General features: G+C 42.0%; 2 protein-coding genes across 5 annotated transcripts in view; one reads left to right on the forward strand and one right to left on the reverse strand.

Annotated features, from left to right (window-relative positions):
• The window catches only part of FGF14 (fibroblast growth factor 14), a 612,348-nt gene extending 607,980 nt beyond the window's left edge, over positions 1-4,368 (forward strand). For both annotated transcript variants that reach the window (XM_029936471.1, XM_029936472.1), the window contains exon 5: positions 1,497-4,368. In XM_029936471.1, coding sequence (XP_029792331.1) covers positions 1,497-1,633 — 137 coding nt within the window. In that variant the 3' untranslated portion in view covers positions 1,634-4,368. The remainder of the gene's footprint in view (positions 1-1,496) is intronic.
• Positions 4,369-5,363: 995 nt separating this feature from the next.
• Positions 5,364-22,468, reverse strand: part of ITGBL1 (integrin subunit beta like 1) — a 212,242-nt gene continuing 195,137 nt past the window's right edge. The window contains exons 9-12 of one of the 3 annotated variants that reach the window (XM_029936470.1): positions 16,372-16,518; positions 9,198-9,311; positions 8,592-8,713; positions 5,364-6,887 (exon numbers count right to left, since the gene is read on the reverse strand). In XM_029936470.1, coding sequence (XP_029792330.1) covers positions 8,622-8,713; positions 9,198-9,311; positions 16,372-16,518 — 353 coding nt within the window. In that variant the 3' untranslated portion in view covers positions 5,364-6,887; positions 8,592-8,621. Of the gene's footprint in view, positions 7,703-7,930; positions 8,714-9,197; positions 9,312-16,371; positions 16,519-22,468 lie in introns of those variants that run through there. The other 2 variants (XM_029936469.1, XM_029936468.1) reach the window with 2 other exon arrangements.

Raw genomic sequence — 22,468 nt, forward strand, 5'->3', positions numbered from 1 at the left:
AGACAATCAAGGTTAATGCTCTGCTGACATTGTCTCCTAATTGAATTAGTAGTGAGAGCAGAGAGATTGGAAAGTGCTTCAAGGATATGGATTAATCCCTTTTACTATCCTGCCAAGTCATTTCATGCAGGTCTGGTGTACACATGCACTTTCAAACGTGTGTGCTGCTGAAAATCCAAATGGTGCATTGATGCAAAAGAAATTGTACCACGTTGAGCATGGAGAATGGTGGGTTCCATATGGTGCATTCCATACAACCAAACATAGAGTCTCTTCATAAAATACCAGATCCTTTCCAAAGCCTAAAAGAAAATGTTAGCTACAATTCCTGAGTATTTCTGATGGCGGATGATTTAACTTAGCTAATTTCCCCCAATCATCAGACACCCTTCAATGTCCTTTTGCAGGGTTCCCTAGAACCATTTTCCAAAAAGACATGTGAACTGCTGTGATTAACTGAGTCACTGGACACTATTCAATTTCTCAGGACATACTGGGGCATCCATCCCACATGCCTTCTTGCCATTCTGTGCTTCTGCTTTATATGACACCAGTTATTAGGTTTTTAATAATATATCAGAATGAGGCATAAAAATACAAAATGCCCCACCCATGCCTTCAGATTAAGATTCTCTTTTTTTTAATATATATATTTTTAATATTTTATTTATTTTTAATACAGAGAGAGACAGAGCATGAGAGGGGGAGGGGCAGAGAGAGTAGTAGACACAGAACTGGAAGCAGGCTCCAGGCTCTGAGCTAGCTTTCAGCACAGAGCCTGATGCGGGGCTCGAACCCACCAACGTGAGATCTGACCTGAGCCGAAGCCGGAGGCTTAACCGACTGAGCCACCCAGGCGCCCCAGATTAAGATTCTCTTTACATGATGGTGGGAGAAGACATCTAAAGAATGGTCTCCAGAAAGCCCTGGCTTTACATGATGGTGGGAGAAGACATCTAAAGAATGGTCTCCAGAAAGCCCTGGCTTAAGAAAAATGAGTTGATATTGCTTTGGATAGCTTTGAAGTTGACGCTAGTGCCATTATGTTGCTTTTGAACCACTTGAGAAGAAAATAACGTGATGATCTGGACTTGGAAAGATGAATGGGTGCGAGGGGGTTTGATGTTGACATCAGGATGCAGTGGAAGGGAAGTGTGAGTTTTCCTGGCTGGACGAAGAGAACCAGGTTAAGTGCTTGCCATTCGTGTGTGTGCGCACTTTATATCTGAGCCGCACTAAGAGGCCATTGCGACTATTTAAACCTTTTCTCCTAGACAAAACCGTACATGCATTCACGTACACAGATACACAAGCTAGAGAATGCAGAGGAAATACTGTCTTTGGTTCAGGGGCAGGAAATTACTGCTTTTACACAGGAAGTCCCTCTAGGTGGAGTCGCGCCCGTACTTCCGGTGTGTCAGGTCCGGCCACTCTTGAACCTAACTGTTCTAATGTCTCCTTTCCTCCCTTCTTCATACGCCGCCGCCTGTCCCCAGTTGCCATGTACCGAGAACCATCTTTACACGACGTTGGAGAAACGGTCCCGAAGGCCGGGGTGACACCAAGTAAAAGCACAAGTGCGTCGGCAATAATGAATGGAGGCAAACCAGTCAACAAAAGTAAGACAACATAGCCAGATCCTCACAGGTGTTGTGACTTACTCGTCCTGAGCACAGTTGAGTGATTTATCCTTGCCAAACATTCCTGCTCCTGCGGCTGAGGAGCGGCCAGAAGTAAGCCAGTGCTTGCTCTTTGCTGTCTCGAACTTCTTGGTTTCAAGTGGATAAATCTTCAACCTGTTGCACCCCCAGAACAAGAAGACACCTGGACAACCAGCTCAACTCAGACCATGGAATGCCCTACCAGATATGGAATGCCTTTTTAATATCTTTTCTGTGACTGTGACACTTCATGTGAATGACATACTTCACAAGTACACTCGATACCTTGCCTGCTGACAGCTACCCATAATCCTTTTTGAGTCCTGTTTCAGCGAAATCCATGTGTTTAAGTTCAATTTTGTAGCACACAAATACTACTGAGTAATTTCTAGTTAGACGCTGTAAACCTGTGCTATTATGGATTTCTCTCCCCCACCCCCCAACCCCCGTTTTTACAGGGCTGCCCGATCCACTGTCTGTGACCTTGTTCGGGGATTGTATTCCTCTAAATCTTAAATGTCACAATTGGCTTAGTTCGGAGAGCGATCAGGGAATCAGGAAGCCTTCTCAACCTATTAGTACAAATTGCATCTATAATGACTAGGAGTGTTGTCTCTGGCTCCCACTCTCGATTAAACACACATATACGCTCTGTCCAGTAGCAGATACTGTGCTCCTCTGGTTGGCGTGGCCGGGATGAGAAATGGGTCAAACACAGTCCAGGGGAAGCTCTCTAAAGATATGTGTTTGACATCCCCCTCTAGTTTCTTTGTGTGTGTGTGTGTTTTATACATATCACAAGCTTACTGGTTAATGGTAACATTTGCCTTGCCCAGCGAGCAAGACCCACTGGTTTTTGAGAAAGTGGGTCCAAAGAACTCTGTAGGCCTTGTAGGCCTGATTAAGGTTCATTTTTTCATCTACTAATCCTCATTATTTGGAAAGAAAAAAGAAAAAAAAAGAAAATTCAATAATTACAACCTACAAGAATTGCGCTACCTAAATCCATTTCAGACATAATCCGACCTGTTTTTAACGAACCGAACTGAATGCCATCCCCAGTTTTGGCTGCGATCCACTCATACTCAGCAGAGCATGGACAAGGCGGCTGTTGTGTTCTTTTTCTGCAGCAGCAATGCAAACGTTAGTTATAAATTAGACTTTAATATTTTTGGTGTTTAATGACAAGTTTTTAAAACTGGACATATTATTAGGAAAAAATATTTTTTTTAGCTCAGCATGCTGAGTCAGGTACTGTGTATTTCGCCACCCCAAACCTGTAACTCAGCTTCTTGGGGCCCCGGTTGCCCAGTGGCTGGGGTAGAGGTGCCTTGCCATGAACTCAGAATGCAGTCTGTTGAACTATTCTGGGTAAAATTCAAGGCAAACCAACACGTTCACACATCAGGTTTTCGGTCCATTCAGTTGATTTGCTTTTGTTTTCTCTTGCTTTCTTAATTTCCTTTGGCATAACTCTGAGCTTAGGGAAGACAACTGCTAAGAAAGGCCATGAATCTAGGTGACGGCACAGGGAAGAAACCATGCACAACGTTTGATATTGGATATAAAGAGTTTCAAAATGTTTAATACGAAACTGTTTGGAAACATATTTGTTAACTCTGTGTATACTTAATAAAATTCAATGTTTTCTCCTCAGAAGAGTTAACTGAGACCAAACTGAACCTCATTTATAGAAAACTCTATGTGGGATCATGTACTGGCCTCTTGTTATTATTTCCACCGGGAAGGCTGACCCAGTGGCCATCCCCCCCTCCACCCCCATCTGCACTGTATTTTCTCAGAAATTATTTTGTCACTGCTTTCCTAAGCCTCCATGACAGCCCTTGCCCGGCATTTAAAAATTTTGGCCTGCTTAGCTGATTAAAGATTTAGTATAAATTTAACTGTTTATGCTTATTTCATTTTCATATTGGATTTCATTTTAATAAATAAAAAGTTAGCATAACGTTTGAGTAGATTTATTGTCAATAATGCTGAAGTACGAACATAACAAAATGATTTCTTCGACCACTGATTTCCTGTTACACGACTTTAAGGCCCGTCGTTTTCTACACAATGAGTTAAAATATGTTAGATGAGTTTCATGAACTATTTAGGGAAGACATATATTCTATAATACGTGGCCAAGTATGAATTACTTAACTTGACATTCCAATTAGATGGGCTTCTACACACTGCTCACCCCAACACACACACACACACACACACACACACACACCAGAAAACCCCACCTATTTGTTTTTGGTAATCAGCCCTACTTGCTGGTTTTTTCCCACTGCAAGCCTGTTTATTGGTTAAAATTAAGACAAGATTTATTTTTGTAAATGACTGAGACTTATGTAAATGTGCATCTCTGTTTTGTTTTTTATATGAGTTGTCTCTAAGGGCATTTATCCCTATGAGTGGATGTCAAATACTTTCTTCTAATATATGTTTAGACATATTGCAGACGGGTCCTTGTTATTTGTAACTTAGACCGTTGCCTCTGTGTCTGGTCTCACCTGTTGCATGGACCAAGGACAGCACTGGTGAACTGCATGTAGTAGGACCTGCGTATCAAGAACTGTGGTATGTATCACTCGATTTACATACAAAGAGTTTGTCTGCATTGTACAGTTTCTGTGTTTAATACCATTTGTTGTATTCACACATACAACATACTGAATAAAATATTGATATGAAGGCATATTACAAAACATCAAACAACTTTATGTAACAAAATGGCATCACTTCACCCACAAATATAGAGAAATGTCATGTAAATAAGTTGGTACACTCAATCTCCCCCTTTACCATGCCAAAGAAAATCTTAGCTATTTGATGATACCTCTCTTGCTATTTTTCTGGGATAAGACTCCACCACTTTTCCCCTCAAAAATTAAGTTTGCTGGTCTTAAGTAAGTGCAGCCTGTCACTATCAATGTTCTGTATAGTAAATCTGATGGAATTCATTTGTATCTACAGACCATGTGTTTTGTACCTCCATGTACATGTCAGTTGCATCGAGTGTCTCTAATGTCACATTCCTTTTGCATGCATATCTGGTAAGGGAGAGTTATTTCTACCGATTTGTTATGGGAGCTGATTGCTTCACCCATCCCTCAGCAATGCTCGGGAATGTTAATTGTTTTGATATTCCAAGTGACACCGTTTTTAAGTTTGCTTTCTAAAATGTTTTGCTACAATTTTACTTGGAAAAATTGTAGAAGAGATGCAGGTGGTGCGCCTACATAAAGAATAAAATGGTACCGCGCGACAGATTGTTTTAGATCCTGCAGAATTTAGAGATTCTTGCTCTGGACGTGTGCTGGCCCCGAGGGCTTTGGGGTAGAAGGAGGTGGCTTTAGGAGCTCCACAATGGGCCTGCAAGACTCCTGCTGCAGTCCTTCTCATTATTCACCTCCTGGAGAGGAAGCAGAGTGAGTATTTTTAGCACACCTGCCCAGTTGCTCAGTTAGTGCCTAAAGCACTAAAACAGTCTGATGTTTTCCATACAACCAATATCAGATTTGGTTTTCTTTTATAAACCAAACCAAAAACAAATGACAACAACAGAAACTTCTTGTTCCTTGACACGCGTCTCATGTCGTTTAAGGTTTTAGTCCTAATAGTACAGGGAGAACTAATGGTTGAAGGAGAGACCCAGATTGACTAAGAAATCCATTTTAGAAGGAAAGAAAATAATTGAAAACTATTTTTCACTTTATTTCAGAACAAGTCTCTTTCCAAGGAAAGCAATTGGCTAAATGCAGATATACCAACATCCAGATGAGACCTGTATAACTTGGGAGTAAAATACATTTCCCAGCTTAAGTTTCATAGCTTACGAGGGGGGGCACACGGGGCCTGCGGACTCTTGGACACTGAGTAGGGCTTCAAAGTTTCGATAGTTAGTCTGCAAACAAAGGCTGAGTTGTGATTGTTTTTATTTTTTCTCAGTTTTCTGTATCTTTCGGTCTAATCCTGATGTTTGCTGGTGGAAACTGTGTTTGTATTTGAGGTGGCGGTGGCCATTCTTTTCAAGGTGCTGCAGGCATTTATATTAGCTGAAGGGTGCAAAGAGAAAGTGGAGTATCATGACTGTCCTCTTGGGTCTTAGGACCTTAGTCAATTATATTGAAAAGTCTTTGTGGAAGAATTCCTCGGTGATGGTTTGCCAACAAGTGTGATGCGTGCCAACACCAGCAGCAAACGCGTCCTGTCACATCCCTTCCCAACTGACGTTAATCTCCCTGTAACTTCACACAAACTCGAACAAGACAATGAGATTCGCACATTTACCCTTCACCTATAACAAGTTTGTTCCTGCCCTGCCTTTGTTTGAAAGAGGGAGCCGTTTTTTTTTTTATTAAATCTTAGTAACCAAATTGAAAGTCAAAATACAAAATCACATTGAAGAAGGGTAGGATTTACGTCTTTACATGTAACTATATTTTATTTTTTCCAATTTAAACATGTAAATTAAATAACTTCTTATATCTATTGATGTTTGCATTGCTAGAGTCAAAATCACATACACATGTATGAAATAAAGCAGACAGAAAGAAGTAAAAAGAAAATATTTCTATTTTAAAAGAAAAATATTCCTTAGAGATTAGGTACCATGTGACTTAGGCTATCACTCAGTTTCGGTTCAATAATTTGTAGCTAAATGAACCCAGAATTCAGCTGACTGTGTTTTCAGCCTTGTCAAAAAATTTTGAACAAATCCCATTACAAACTTCATAGTATAATTTCTCCCTATCGAAACTTTTTCTAAAAAAAATAAAAAATACATGCTGAGGACATTTTCCTTATATGAAAACATAAAAAGCGAAGCCCTTTTGTTGTAGTTGTTAATACACAGGGCTAGCAAACAGGGGGAGTTATCAGAAAACTAAGACACACCCAGGAATCCAGGCTAAGACAAGATGAATAACATCTCCAGTAGAGTGCGGTTGGCCAACTACTGCTCAGCTGGGAACCATCTCCAGCATGCAGTCTGATTTTCTCCGGCCAGGAGCTCGGAATGAGTGTTCTGTTTTTCCTTTTATAATTTCAAAGTATTAAGAACAAACAAACAGAGAAGAACACAGAGATGTAGGTGGTCCATGGGATCTAAAGTATTGATGATCTGGTCCTTCACGGAAAACAGAGTTCTGCAGTGTGGGAAGGTATGTGATGTAGTGAATTCTGATGATCACGCGTCATCGAGTCATCAAAACGCTACGGAACAATAATAATAGATTTGTTTGAGGCTAAAAATGATTAGCTAGAGAGGAGGAAAGAATATCATCTATATGATTTCTGAACTGCTTATTTTTCCCTCATTTTACAAAACTGATATATCAATGGACACACTCAATACTAGAGATACAACTAATACGGTTGCACTTCATCATCTCAGGATAGAGATTACGATTTTATAAATCTATTAAAGTATCAGAACACTATTAGTACTATCAAAGTCAGCATCAGATAAATTTTCTCTTAAATAACTTTCAATATTAAATTTTTAAGTAACTCGGCAGACACATATTTTCCTTAATTTTTGGTGATTTGACTTAATAAAGTCCAAGCCATGACTCTAGGATATTTACATCATTAAGTAAAATTTCCAAGTAACAATTTTCATCTTAAACAATGTGGAAATGATTTTGTTACATTATTCTAGGATTTTACAAAATATAATTCACATTTAGAAAAAAAAGTGGGTTTTTTTTAGCTCCAAATAATTAAAGGTTGCCTAAACTAATGTGTGTAAGTAGATTTAACTGTACATATATAAGGGAAGTCCTAATTATTGTACATTTTCATAATTCAATGTGAATTTCATACAGAGTGAAATTTCACCATTAAGAAAATAAACATTTTATTCCTATCACTGAGTGAATATTTGTAATTTCTACCTAAGACACTTCTAGATTTTTTTTTAATCTGGTGAGCTTTGAGACCGGCGCCATTTGATCACAGTATCTCTTCTTGACTTCTTTGCATGACCCTACTTTTGCAGTCAATAATGTATCCTTAGAAACAAGAATCTGTTAAGGGAAATGAATGCATATTTCAGGCCCATCTTGTCCAAATAGATATTCTTTCTAGAAGGCAAGTTACCATGGAGTAATTTAAAATAGTGAAAAATCAGATTCCCTATACACTGACTCCTGCCCAGTTTAAAAAATGATCTAGTAATAGAAAGTGCCCCTGAATACCAATTCATTTTTGTTATTGTTGTTAATCATCAATAGGTAAATATACATTGACACAGATTGTGAGCAGCTTATGTCACTGTTTATTAAATGTAAAATTGTACATTTTTCATACTTCCTTCCTAAGGGATTCTTCTTTTGTGAATTTAAAGTGAGACCAGACAAATGACTTACTGGCTAACCCTGACAAGCCTTTTTCTTTAAAAAGCACTGGGGATCCAGCCTCTGGCCCGCTGACATTATCCCTTATGCCTGTTTTTCTTTATTGACCCCATATGGAAATGCTGAGTGATGTCTAACAATCATGTAATTTAGCATTTCTCAACTCCGGCTCTATTGACATTTGGAGTCAGAGAACTTTTTGTCATGGGGTCCGTCCTATGCCCTGCGGGATGTTTATAGAAGCATCTATGTCCTCCATGCACGAGGCCTGTAGCCCTCCCAGCCCAGCCAGTGTGACAATCAAAATTATCTGCAGACATCACCAAACGTTTTCTGGTGTGGCAAAGTCACCCCTGTTGAGAACCATGGGTGCAAATTCTGGAGGAGAAATTCTTTCTGGGCCTTCTTTACATCAGATTTTTGCCTCACTCATTTTTTAATGGGTGCACAGCCTTCACTCAGGCATTCAGAAATAGAAAAACATGCAATAGTCTGACCTGTCCTAGTGATGATTATACATGGTTTCCTTTGCATTCACGTGTCCTAATGGCCTAGAAACCTGAGAATGCAGTCCTGTCCCACGTGGTACTTAAGGGTAGTCTGGGCCAAGCCAGATCTCACACGCGTTTCCATTCCATCCACGCCAGCATTCGCAATTTCCACAGCTACATATTCCATTTCCTGCAATAAATACCCAGAGGGTCATCATCATGAGCAAAAGGCACTATGGTCTAGTATGTTACAATAAAGCATGCACCAAGTTCAAGTATGTTACTGTAAACCATAATCGTTCGTCATCCAAACCGTGTCATTCATCCTCTGCAGAGGTTACTGTGCAGACGGACATGTTGCTGTCAACTTATTAAATAGCTACGGGGGATCTGATCTTTCGAACGCTTAGCAGCACCTGCTTGGTACCACCAACTATGCAGGATCCATTCAGCAGTGACCATCTCGTATCACTCCAGCTGAACTTTCTCTACATCCCCACTTCCCCTGTAACTTATTTAGCATAAGTATTTTCTAACCAACTGTCAGGACTCGGTAAATTGGATAGCAGTATCTACCACACACAGAGCAATGGCAGCACCATGGGGTGGGAGGGGGCAGTTTGTCTTTCTCACAAACCAGGGGTGTGGAGCAAACCAAGCAGGTCACACTGCACCTGTGCAAATGAGGCCATCGTGCTGGTCACAGTCCCTGTCGTCACAGTCACAGAGCTCTCCAGAAACGTACCACTCTTCGGCAGAGCAGATGCACTTCCCACAGTGGCAAGAACCTGAAATCACAAAGGGCATCGTCACCAAGGGTTTCTGACTAGAATAGAACATCGTCAACACCTGGACCACGGGCTTCTAATGACCCATCTTCCAAAGGTAAAAGTGTGTTGAAGAGCCTGTTGCTCAGAGGGGACCTTTACGTACCGTCATTCATAAAGGTCATCCAGGAAAGGCTTCATTATGCATCCAGACAGTTGCAATTACCCTTGAGCAAATGTTCCATGGCCCAGGCTGGTTGAAATGTCAATAAGAGCAGAGTGTGCTGATTCTTAGAGACGGCCTTCCAGAAAGGTGTTCAAAAATAGATGCTTTTTTCTCTCTTTTCTTCCTCCCTCCTCCCCTGAATTGAATCATGTTTTAAAAGTGTCTGCTCTTTAAAGGAAATGAATGGTAAGTTCTATTAAATAAGGAGGCATTTTATAATTAAATTTACCACTAAATTATTGTGCTTCTTCTTTTGGATTTTTGCCTGTATGATTTTCTTAAAGAAGGGACACGTGTGCATAGGGTCACACATATAAGTGTTCAAAAAGTACACGCGATCACTGGTGTGCATCTGGCTTACTGGATCTCACCCTTAGGACCTCCCGCCATGATCAAGGAGACATGTGACCCTCCCCAAACGTTCATCTCCTATGAGGCTCTAAGTTGGGTCTAACCAACATTCTCATTACTTCACTGATTTTCCCTCTTTGTCCTTCCTCCCTAATGAAAAACATCCTCTTCTGTTTAATACTATTTCGATGTACTGAAAAACAATTTTGTGAATGGTACATTTAAAAGAAAAGAGCATATATGTATTTAATGGTATCACAAAGAGAAGAAAGTTCTCTTGGTCTACATGTGTTTACACAACAGGCTAAAAAACACTCACGTGACAAAATTACTTCCATACCAGTGGTCGAGATAACTTTAAAATTAAAACAGAAGCTCACATAAAAAGGACCTCCTCTTTTGTTCTGTTTCCTTGGATTGGTTTTTCTTGCCCAGTGTGATTTCCTTTTACTACATAAAGGGTATCACTACATTTTTCAGATCAAAAATCACCTTAAGAGAATGTGAAGAAGTATTTTGATATAGTTAACAAAATTCCAGATTGCTCAGTTCAAAATGTAATGGGACCAATCATGAATTAGTGCCTCTGTGAAACACGATGATTGCAAAATGAGTTAGCAAGCTTGAGGATAACAGCGGTTAGAGAAAGAAATTTGCGTTTGTCACAGATATCATCAAAGACTTTGTATAAATGTGTCCCATGCCTTGGGCAGTTGGTGATATTTCACGTGAAAGCTGGCATATGCATTTAGCTACAAGAATCCCCAATGGCCAAATTAAACGTATGACACTCCATGTCACACTTCTCAAGGTAAGGGAGCAGTCAGAATTAGTGATATGGTGACAACTGTGTTTACACTGATGAACTTCTTGCTTAACCACAGCATGATTTCATTTAGTCTAGACTGTTTTCCTGAGGGTTTGGGTTGATCTACACGCTCTTGAGTACAATCCAGACAAGTTTCACTTCTGATGAGTGACTGGCAGGGTGCACAGGTCCCATGAGCTAAGCCTTCTGGACACTCTGTGAGGGAGGGTGGCTCCTTCTTGGCCATGTCCAAGTACAGGGTTTCCTTACTTTAGAAATCTACTTATCTTAATTTTAAGGACTTTCTTTCAATTTTCTTAGGCATAAAAATGTTCAACATTCAACTGCTCATTTAGCAAACAGTTAGCGATGTATCTCCAACAAGGAGAACTTGGAGCATGCCGTTGAATTTTCATTGAAATTTCTTCAGAAGGCACCATATTTAGTGCCTCATTTCCAGGAGTAGAGGAAGATCAATTATTTGAAGAATTTGACAGTTTCTAGTTGTTTCTATAATAGCACCTCCCTGACACTGCAAACTTATTTCTACAAAACAGCAGAAGCAAATGACTGTATATGTCCACGATACTCATGTATCACACCTAGTGTATATATATATATATATATATATATATATATATATATATATATATTGTCACAATTCATGAGAAGATCTCACATTTCATTTTCAAACTTCTCCTCTGGTTCTGGAACTGTTCTATTTGCGGCTGTAGCTGCTAACATGCCTAGCTTCCGGTCATATCAAAGTATTTTCCTAACTGGTAAGCTCAGTTAAAGTCAATATAGTAGATGTCAATAGACCGGTTGATAAGTAAATTCTAGTCCCCAACATCTACTAGTTACTGAAATACTTAGAATGAAAAATGGGGACTGATTTCTGTGCGTTCTATGAAGACTAGCTTTTCTCTGTCAGCATCTTCCCCAGCTGTGTTGTTTCATCCTGTTTGTCAATTCTCAGTGCATCTTAGAGGCTGGAAATTCTTCCCTGGCTTGTGAGTGACTCGGAATAACCTAGCATGTAATAGTAACAGAGTGGGATAGTTATCAGGACCTCTTATAGCCTTTGCTGTAGAGTGCTCTGGCCATTTTCATCAATAACTAGAGGCCAAATCGCCTGTCTCTGCAAAGGGAACAATTTAGGGAGAAGATTCTATCAGACAGACATAGGACATGACGGCCAAGAGGTGGGCAAGTGTTGAGCTCAGCTGGCCGGGACCCATTCATACTCATGAGACCAGTCCAGCCACAGGGTGCAGCCGGCTCATGTTGGCAGGAGCTCAGGTAGTTAGCTCAGGACCACAACACTGCCACCCCATTTATTTTCCTGGTCTGTAGAAGGACCCCAAAAAAGGCTCCAATCTCCCTTCTGTGCCCCTTGTGGGCTCCCATTGCTGGGTAACCAACCACATTTTCTCATTCGTCTTCATAACATCCTTAGGACTAAAGGGGAAGGAAATTAAATTCCTCTGCCTTCTTCAAAGATGAGAAAACGGAAGTACAGGAAAGATAAGGGAATTTCTCAGAACCACATGGCTCAGAAACACTAGTTATCCTAAGATTTCAATCTGTTTTGGTCTATTCTTTTACACATCTACCTAGCTATCGGTAATGCCTCTCACAGGAAAGCGTTGATATCATTTCGTAAAAGGGAGTTGTGTGTTCTTGGCTCTGACGAGTCAGCCACATTGGGTGAAGCAACCAGCCCAAGGTGGTTTCTGAAGGGCCACTGGTACCCTTTCCCTTTCCTGGTGATGGCGGATGAGCAGGAGTGGGGGAGAGGGTGGGACAGGTGGGTGGGCGTGAGCACCGTGGACTTCGAGGGCTGATGTGGGACTCAGCATGTACCCGTAGGAGAGCTCAAGGAGACATTCAGTGATATGCAATTACACTCATTGTCACACAAGAGCATCTTTAAGAGTATTACAGGCTGAAGTTATGAATGTAAAAAGGTTACTGTATACTCCTGGATCCAAATAAATAAATCCCCAAAGAGCCTACAGATTATGTCACGTATTCTGCAAAGGTGGCTAAACTCAGGGGAGACCTGGCTCTAAGCTCATCCCTCTGGTCATTCACAAAAACAACTGGAGTCTGAAATTGAGGCACCTTTGTTAGCTGCCCCATTAATAGAGTTGGACTTTCTTTTTCATTCATCAAGCCTGACAAAATGCTGCAACCGGACATCCCTGCGGGCACTTTTCACAATTGTACTAACTACTCCATCTATTATGAAGGTCATAACAATGTATCTTGTTTTAAATTTTTCTATGGAGTGATTTATTGTCTTGGCTATCAATTTGTAAAGAAATAAAACGCTATTTCTTCATCGTCTCTGGAGGTGGCAACTTTATTCACAGCTCACGGGAAGCACAGGTTCTAGACGTGTCTTTCGGGCGGACACACTTGGCTGGCTCCGGGCTATGGGCTGGCAGCCTTGTGACCTCGGGCTTCCCCCACGCCTCTGTCCCACCATAAGCGGAGAAAGAGAAGGGCTCTAATTTCCTCTGTGATAATCAAGGAGAGGGGTTTTCATTTACAGATTTGAAAAAAAGTACATGAATTTCTGGTAAGTCCATGAGATCAGGGAATACATGGTCCTAGTCAAGTACCTCGGAACAGCCCTCTCATTTTCGCCACCATGTTAGAAGGCTGTTGTGTTAGTCTATTTCCTGGACTACTCTTCCTGTGGCTCTTGGGTGGAGATGGGGTGGCATCCTCCATGGGGAGAGGAAAAAACTTCTATAGCCCTGCTCTCCTCTGGGCCTATGGTTTCATGACCTTGGTTTTGAACCCTTTCTTCCTCTGTAATCCTTCCTCTATAATCTGATGGTTCCAGAACAAGGGAAGAGAAAAGGGCACACAGTCAACTGCCACCACAGTACGCATGCCAGCCAACATCACTAACACCAGCCTCAAAAAGTACACCCTCCAGGCAGCTTCCACATGGTCTTTTGAGTTTAATGACTCTAAAACTATCTACTCACTGAAGGATAAACCGTTTAGACAAATACACTGTCAATCCTTCATTGATCTCTGGATATATTTCCATCACCCAAAGCCAACAATTTGAAAAGGCATTCAGTAGAGAGAGATTTCCTTGTAGTGTTTTGTTGCGTTTTGTTTTGAGGAAATGCCTTTGGGTCAATATGTAGTCAATGTATTTTTTTTTTTGCATTTCATACATTTATGATACTGAAAAATTAGACTCTCCACAGAAAGTAATGGCTTCAAAAAGAATGTCCATTTCTTCAAAAGAAACTACTCCTCTTTGTATGAAATTCAGTTTAGGAAATGACAGACTGCTACTGGCGTTTGGCTTCATGTTTTCTTCCTGTCCCTGCAACTGTACATGACTTAGCCATGGTCTGCTCATGGACAATGTTGATGATTCAATAGTGTATTTAGTAAACACACACACACACACACACACACACACACCCCCAAAGTGAATGACTTTTGAAGTAAACAAATATAAACAACCAGACTAATGTTTCAATGCAGATGGGCATCCTCTTTCTATGGAATTTCTGTGAAAAAAGAATATCCATATACCAATGATAATGCCATTATGGAAGACCAACTGGAAAAATCTAACCTTTAGGGCTCTATGTTTGGAGCCGTACTCAGAAAGCAGAAATTTAGGGGCACCTGGGTGGCTCAGCTGGACTCAGGTCCTGATGTCGTTGTCTGTGAGTTTGAGCCCCGCATCGGGCTCTGTGCTGACAGCTCGGAGCTTGGAGCCTGCTTCAGATTGTGTGTCTTCCTCACTCCCTGCCCCTCCCCCACTCACTCTCTCTCTCTCTCTCTCTCTCTCTCTCTCTCTCTCTCTCTCTCTCTTTCTCTCTCTCTCTTCTCTCTCTCTTCTCTCTCTCTCTGTCAAAAAAATGAATAAACATTAAAAAAAAAGAAGAAATCTAACTCAGACAAGTTAGTCATCCTCACGGCTTTGCTACAGGCGGGACACTGCCTTCTGATCTGGAAACATTTTTTTTCTTCCCTTCCGATTACAACCTTGAAAGTTAATTCCATCCCCACCTCCTTCCCTGTGTTCTTTGTCAATCTCCTTCACCATCCCTTCCTCCCTTTTGCTTTTCCCAACAGAGCTCAAACCTAAAGCAAGTGTTTCTAGGAGTTGAGAACCTCTTCTCCCCGAAGAGCCAAACTGGTGCTAGATGCTTCTGAGAGTTGGGATTAGAATGAATTTATTAAGAGAACAACGTGGTTTCTTTAAACCCATTTGGTGGTCACCTGACGGCTGTCACTGTGTCAGGCTGAAGGGCGGCCTCATTGGCAGAGCACGGCATGCTTGGGAACCAAGGGCAAGCACGGCCATCTATTAAAACTGAGCAGGTTTCAATTTTCAGCCTTCCCCCTGGCACCTCATGTGGTCACAGCACTCCATCCGATTTTATCTCAGCCGTTGTGCCAAAAAGCCTCTTTGCACCTGATAGCAGTGGCCTTTGGCGATGGGTACAGGCACCGCCACTGTGTGGGGTCTCAGCCCCACACACCTCCTGCCTCAGAACCCCCTTTCTCACTATTTAGCCACTCTCTTTGCTTTGCTGTGTCTTCTGCCAAAAGAGATTTACACGCTAATCCAGACCCGGGGTAGGCGTTTCACCTCCAGGAGCGCCTTGTCTGCAGAGGGGAGGGGCTGAATGTTCTGCAAGGAGGCTGCTGAAGAAGTCGGGGTGCCCCATGCCATCTCGTTCCACAGAGGGCAGCTCCTGAAGATTACTGAGAATCTGGCAAGCTTCCGGAGCCTTCCTGGTGTTTTTCTAGGCACTGGCAAGAAGGAACGTGACAGCCTCCTTCCTAGATGGGCCCATATGCACTATGAGAAGAGGATTTTTAAAGTCCCTTCCAGAACTTACACGGAAACATCAACATCAAGATATCTGAAATGTAATCTATTCATATTCTGTCTCAGAAAAAAATCGGTTCTGCTTTTCTGGGGCAGTTGGTGGGAGGGACAATGGGTGAGGCTGCCCTTCTAGCCTTTGTCTCTGTGATGCTCCACTGCGGAGGTGGCTCCTAGTCAACTGACCTGCAAATCATAACCACCTTGCAGGCTCCATTACACCTATATTATACCTATATTATATATATGAGGCCACATGTTTGGTTGGAATTTTAATGATGTTTAGGCCAAAAAAAATGACACCAGAATTTGGGGATCCATATAGTCTTCCTTTTTTTAGGAAACAGTATTTCATTTCCCTTTGTGTCTTTCTCCCACTACAGAAACTAGCTTCTGATGTCCCCAAAGTCTGCCTGTTGGCAGTTCAGATACTTGTGATCGCCTCTCTGCAGGTCTGGGCTGTGCTCCTTCACAGGTGAACACAACAATTACCCTTCTGCCTTTTCTCTGCTCCGCTCATTGCTCATTGTATCACGTTTCCTTCTCTTCTTCATTTAATTATTAATTCTAGGTCACTCAGCAACGACGGTATATACAAGCGGCTCAGGACCTTTTTGCCCGAAAGCCTTGCCGCGCGTTTCATTTTCTGAGATGCCCCAACTTCATGCGGTCACCTTTCAAGTCAGAGTCTGGGGCCCGCAGGGGACAGAGTGGTTCTCACGCCCGCGGAGCGCAGGCCCGGACAGGTGCGCGCCGCCGGGCAAACCGCGCGCCGGAGCAGGGAGGCGGCCGAGCTCAGGCGGGACGCACTCACCCTTCCCGGAGCACAGGACGCCATCCGCTGATTCGCACAGACTCTTGCTTTGTTCCTCCGTCATGTTACACTTCCGCGGGTGCTGGCAGAGCGCCCCGAACCATCCTCGCTCGCACACGCAGCGGCCGCAGGAGCAGGTGCCGTGGCCTGAGAGGAAATCACGGGTGGGGGAGGGGCGGTGAGAAGGGGAGAGGCGTAAGGAGCCCGCCGAAGCGCAATTTTGAAGAAAGAAAGATGCAAGCCGGAGGACCTCATTTCCTCGCAAGCCAAAGCGCTTTCCTTTACAGAGAGTCCATGTGGCGTGCATTCGTTGAAAAAGAACTCCGGACAGAGTTCAGGATGGACACGCTACCTTGGAAGGCAGCACGGGAGATGGACCAAGAAAGAAAGAAACCTTGAAACAATTGAAAATTGAGTTTTATCAACCTTTCTTGATACCAGATGCTTCCTCGTTTGCAATTTTTGTCAGTACGAAGTCTCGGCGCGTTTCCTAATTGGACACATCGGTGACATCCAGACCAGCTTGCAACGCTGGTCGCTGGTCATGTCACTCTTGCTGTCTGCAATTATTGATTGCTCTCCTACTGTTTACTAATAACAAACTAACGGTTAACATTACTTTGTGTACCTCTCTGCTTACTAACAAGAACAGAGATATTAGCATAAGTAGATTTATCTTCTACAGATGTTAAAAACAGCCTGAGGCTTAGCCTCGTATCTGGGACTTTTTTTTTCTTGTTTTTGTCATTGGCTCCCAGTTCTGGGAATGTTTATCTTTCGGTGTGTATACACTATACTTATGACAGTCATACATCAGCAGAGACGTCCATCTAATTGCCACCAACATCCCATTACATTGTCTCATCCTCCACTTGTAACTTATTTCCTTTTTTAATGTTTTTTTTTTTTTTTTTTTTTTGAGAGACAGAGACAGTGTGAGCAGGGGAGGGTCAGAGAGAGAGGGAGACACAGAAGCTAGCTGTCAGCACAGAGCCGGACGTGAGCTGGAACCCACGAACCCTGAGATCATGACCTGAGCCGAAGCCGGACCCTCAACCAACTGAGCCACCCAGGCGTTCCTGATTGTCTATTCTTAATCTTCATTCTTCTCTCTCTAATATCTCTTGAAAAAATTCATAAATCGCAGGCTGTCAGACAAGTGAAATGATTATGGGGCTGCATCTCCAGCCTCTAAATTCCTTCTAAACGCTACTCCGTGATTCTCACTCTGTATTCTACTAGCATCCAAACTGACACTTCTAGACTCACACATGCCTTTTTCTGTCCTTTTTCTGTCTAGACTCACGCCTGCTCTTCCGTTTTGCCCATTTCTTTTAATGGCACAACTCTGCTTCCAGTACCCAGTTCAAAATGTTTTGTATCACACTTGAATCTCTTTTTACTCCCCTCTTCTAAAGAGTTGCCAGAACCTTCCAAAATGTCCACCACGTCACCATCATCAACCTTTGAGAGTTCCCTCTATCAGGTCATTCTCCAACATTCGTGCTCCCCACTTCCCACAGCACGACGCTACTCACAGGCAGCCTTGAGACCAGCCCCACGCAGCTCCCTAACGCTTATGGGATGAAGTTCACCTACTCTAGTCTTGCTTACGCTTTGGCTTCCTGAAATACACCCCGCCCTACTTTTCCAACGTCACTCCCTCCCTCCTATTCTCCCCTTTCATGTACTCACCATTTAACTGATCTACTCATTGCCCCTGTACATTTCCCGGGGTTTTCTGACTTCCTACATTTGCTGAGACAGGAATCCATTCTCCAACCTGACACGGCCTGCCTCTGATAATTCTGAAAGTTCAGGGAATGTGACTACATCTTTGTGAAGATTTTTCTAAGATCACCAAGTAAAGTTCATCTTCTCCTCTGAATTTCTATAGTACCTTATTTTTCACTTCTATTGTGGAACTTTGTTTTCCACTTGGTGATACCTAGTTATATATCAAATAAACCCACTACTTGACAGTGAATTCCTTGAGAATAGGAATCACTTCTGATTCATCACTGCAATTCTTCAGAGTCCAAGCACACTGCCTTAGAGAAGATCCTCAAAAACCAACTGAACAAACAAACAAACAGAAAGCCTTCTAGATGGAAAGCACTTGTTTTTAAACAAAATCTCCTTCTCAGTTCCTTACCCCACCCCCTAATCCCAACTTAGAACTATTAACTGAATCGGGACATGATTATAGGTCACTGAGGGACAATAAACAGTTCTTGGATGGCTGTTCTATTTTTGTATTCATTAGGGTGGAGTGAAGTTAGAGAACCAGTGCCCCCTAAGAGCTACATACACAAAAAATAGTTACTAAATTGATTATATCTTGACCTCACCAATAAAACAAAAGTCCACTTAGAGTGAGGTCTATTTACGATGCTAAAAAAAAAAAAACTGTCCATCTTTGGAGGCAGATAATCTGAGATGCAAAAAAATGAGAAAGGGTTTCTGTGCACCAATGATATCAAGCTATGGACTTTCCAAATGTTCTTGTTTCTTACTGACCCTGGGCTAGTAGGAATTACCATCAATTTGGCATAAGTGGAATCATTTAATCCTGATTGCAGAGAAAGCCATTTTGTCTTTAACTTAGGATATCATTGAGAATGGCTCCTCACAGCAAGTAATTTAATGTAAAATTTATATTCAAGGAAATAGGAGATTGTTTTTCATTTATTAGCCCATTCATCACATCTTTCTGCAAAATTAAGTTGGCATCTAGCCCAGACAATGGTCAAAATGCAATGGTATTCAAATATTTTGCATTGCCATTTACATGGCTTCTCTTTACTTAAAAATTTAAAAAATCTTTCAATAAAAATAAATTTAATAAGTTTAATAACACAGGCATCCATTCAAGAAACTGCTGGGTACCAGACATCACAGGAGCTCTACTCTCATGGTTCTTATAGTCCACAAGGATATAAAACAAGGACCAACACACAAATGCATCCGAGCTATGGGAGAACTAAACAGGACACTACTGTATCCAACAGTGAGAACAGTGCTAACCAGAGTAGTCAGAGAAGAGCTCTGTGACACCCAAGGGATGAGAGGAAGCCAGACAGCCAATGTCCTAGAAAGCTAATGAAAGTTCTTGGAATAAGAAAGAGCTTGGCATGTTACAGGCAGTGAAAAAAGGTCAATGTGTTCAAAGAAAACTGAGAACGAAAAAATGGAATAAATAGCAAAGCTGCAGAAATATTCAGGAATGAGAGCACTACTGGAAATTATTCCTTCCTGGTAAAAAGTTTCAATTTAATCTAAGAGGGATGGGAAATCATAGAAGGGTGCAATGCAAGAGAGTGATATGATATAATTTACAATTTGCAAATTCAATTTGGCAGCTGTGTGGGAGATGACGGTGTGCTGGGAGGCCCTGAGGACGGTGAAAGTGAGAGAGCGTGGAGGAGGTCCAAGTGACAGGTGACAGAGGTGATGTTGGTACAAATGGAGAGAGGTAGACAGAGATCTGCTTCGGTGGCAGTGCCTGTTGGATTGGACATGGCGGCTGAGAAAGAAAGGACTAGTTTTCTACTAGGGAAATATTTCTCAGATATGGAAACTGCAGGAGAGAGAGGTTGGGGCAGGAAATCAGCTCTGTTTTGCATCTTGTGTGTCTGAGACAACCATATAGAGAGGTCAAGTAATCAGATGATGCAAATCTGGTACTCAGAGGAAGGGTTAGAGCTAAGCTTATACACACTGGACTTTCCAAAAGTAGATGCCATTTTTTGTAATTTTTTTATGTTTTTATTTATTACTGAGACAGAGAGAAACAGAGCATGAGTGGAGGAGGGGCAGAGAGAGAGAGGGAGACACAGAATCTGAAGCAGGCTCCAGGTGAGCTTAAGCACAGAGCCTGATGCGGGGCTCAAACCCACAAACCATGAGATCATGACCTGAGCTGAAGTTAGATGCTTAACCAACCGAGCCACCTAGGTGCCCCAAGTAGATGCCATTTAAAGCACGGAAAGTGCATGAACCCACCTTGGGAGAAATAAATCTTGGGGAACTCCCATATTTAGGGCTAGGGTAGAGGACATGAAGCCAGACAAGTAGGAATATCTAGGAAAGAGGAGGAAGATGAGATGATTTTGTAAAATGACAAGGGAAAATATTCCATAGAGGAGACCTACTAAGTGCAATGCTCCTGAAAACTGGGAGTTAAATAAAAAAGACCATAACAGTAGTTTCAGTCAGCTTTTACTGGACCAAATGTACCACACTGTCACTTAGGCCTGTGAATGACACACCCAGCAGGACAGATCGACCAGAGTATCATGAAAATACCATTCAGTTAGAACATGCCTGTTGGGTGGCAGAATCCATAGTGAGAAGGTATCTTTGTATAATAAATGTACAATGGATCATTCTAGAATGAACCTTAGAAAGATCCAGTCTAATAAACCATATGAAGTAAACTAAATCGGCCCTCACTTGACTTCCCAAGTATTCACATAGATGAGTATTTTTCCATTCGATTTTCACTTCCAGAGCCATTCACCTCTCCCAGATGCTTATCTCCTTGCATCGGGCACCCCCATCCTTGCTTTTTCTTCCTTTATTCTTCCCTTCCCTCACCAAGGATGCTCTGGACCTGTGTTGCCCAATATAGTAGTCGTTAGTCATACATGACTATTTGAATTTATTAAAGCTAAGTAAAATGTAAAATTAGGTTTCTCGGATGTGAAAGTCACATTTCAAGTGCTTGGTCACCACATGTGGCCAGTGGCTCCTGTGTTGAATGACGCAGATATAGAACACTTCCATTATCTTTGCAAATTCTATTGGTCAGTATTGCTCTAGACAAAGACTTTTTCTGGTGAGATTCATTGGCTTTCAGATACATTTCCTTAAAGCACTGCAATGATGTTTCTCAATTAGGAAGCTGAGCCAGGAGCAGATCTATTTATATCAAATACTACATATTGCCTGCTCCGTATTCTTTTCCCCTTGTTAATTTTAAGAGGACACTCATTTTTTTTTCAGGGAGGTGACAATATGCCCATTTGAAAATGTTTGATTACCCAGGATCCTTTTGGCCTAGGACATACCTCTAATAAATGAGATACAAGAGAAAGTCTCTTGGGCAAGCTCTCTAGGAAAGCTACTGTCCTCCGAAGAAAACCACACGGGCACAGTCAGCATGTGTCCTTTGCCCTTTTCTCTCCTCTTTTTCTTTCTCTAGTTGTTAGACACACTGCAGGCTTTCTATAAGCACGACAATAAAAGTCACGCTGAAGAACAGAAGTGAAGACAGAAGGTGTGTGGGACATTGATGGCTTTCAGGTAGTTGCCTCCTCATTCGTCTCTGCGGTGACAACCTATAGAGTTATTTCTGTCAATTACCTACAGTCCTGAATGGTCCACTTATGAACTCAGAGAAGAGGTTTGTAACTTAAGATGCAGTCTGGAGACAATCCCACTACGACCCTCGCTAAGAAAGGCCTGGCTTGGGTCAGTGGGTGGAGGCCCTTGCCGATGTGAGCAACCCAGCAGCGCCTGGGGGTCGCTCTACTCATATTCTCAGGAGACATGTTCTCCTTTAATTTGCAGCTCTGCACTGAACAACTCCCAGAAGAAATGTGAACTGATTGTGTAATTAAGAGGTGGCTCTTCATTACCCCTTCTTGTTTCTTCAATTGGACTCATGGGCAGTATCTATTCCAGGAGCACAGAGGAAAGAAGAAAAGCAATAAGCACTCCATTTCTTATCTGCATCCTGGGTAAATGGGGGACAGGAGGGAGGTCTCTGATTAAATTTTGTTAGGCTAAGACAATTAAACACACCTGAGCCAACGTGCGGCTATACTTCCTTTATGAAGTCCTAAAAGCATATACCACTACAGAGTGGGCAGTACTCAGGGACTATCACCCTGGTCTGAGTATTATTTTTTTTTCAGTAGTGACTTATTTGATTAAAAATATCCATGCAAACTGGACTTTAAAGTAAAGGCAGTAACAAGAGATGAAGAAGGACATTATATAATAATTACAGGATCTCTCCATCAGGAAGAGCTAACAATTATAAATATCTATGCGCCTAACTCGGGAGCACCCAAATACATAAAGCAACTAA

The sequence above is a fragment of the Suricata suricatta genome, chromosome 4, assembly GCF_006229205.1.
Source record: "Suricata suricatta isolate VVHF042 chromosome 4, meerkat_22Aug2017_6uvM2_HiC, whole genome shotgun sequence".
NCBI classification, from domain to species: Eukaryota; Metazoa; Chordata; class Mammalia; order Carnivora; family Herpestidae; genus Suricata; species Suricata suricatta.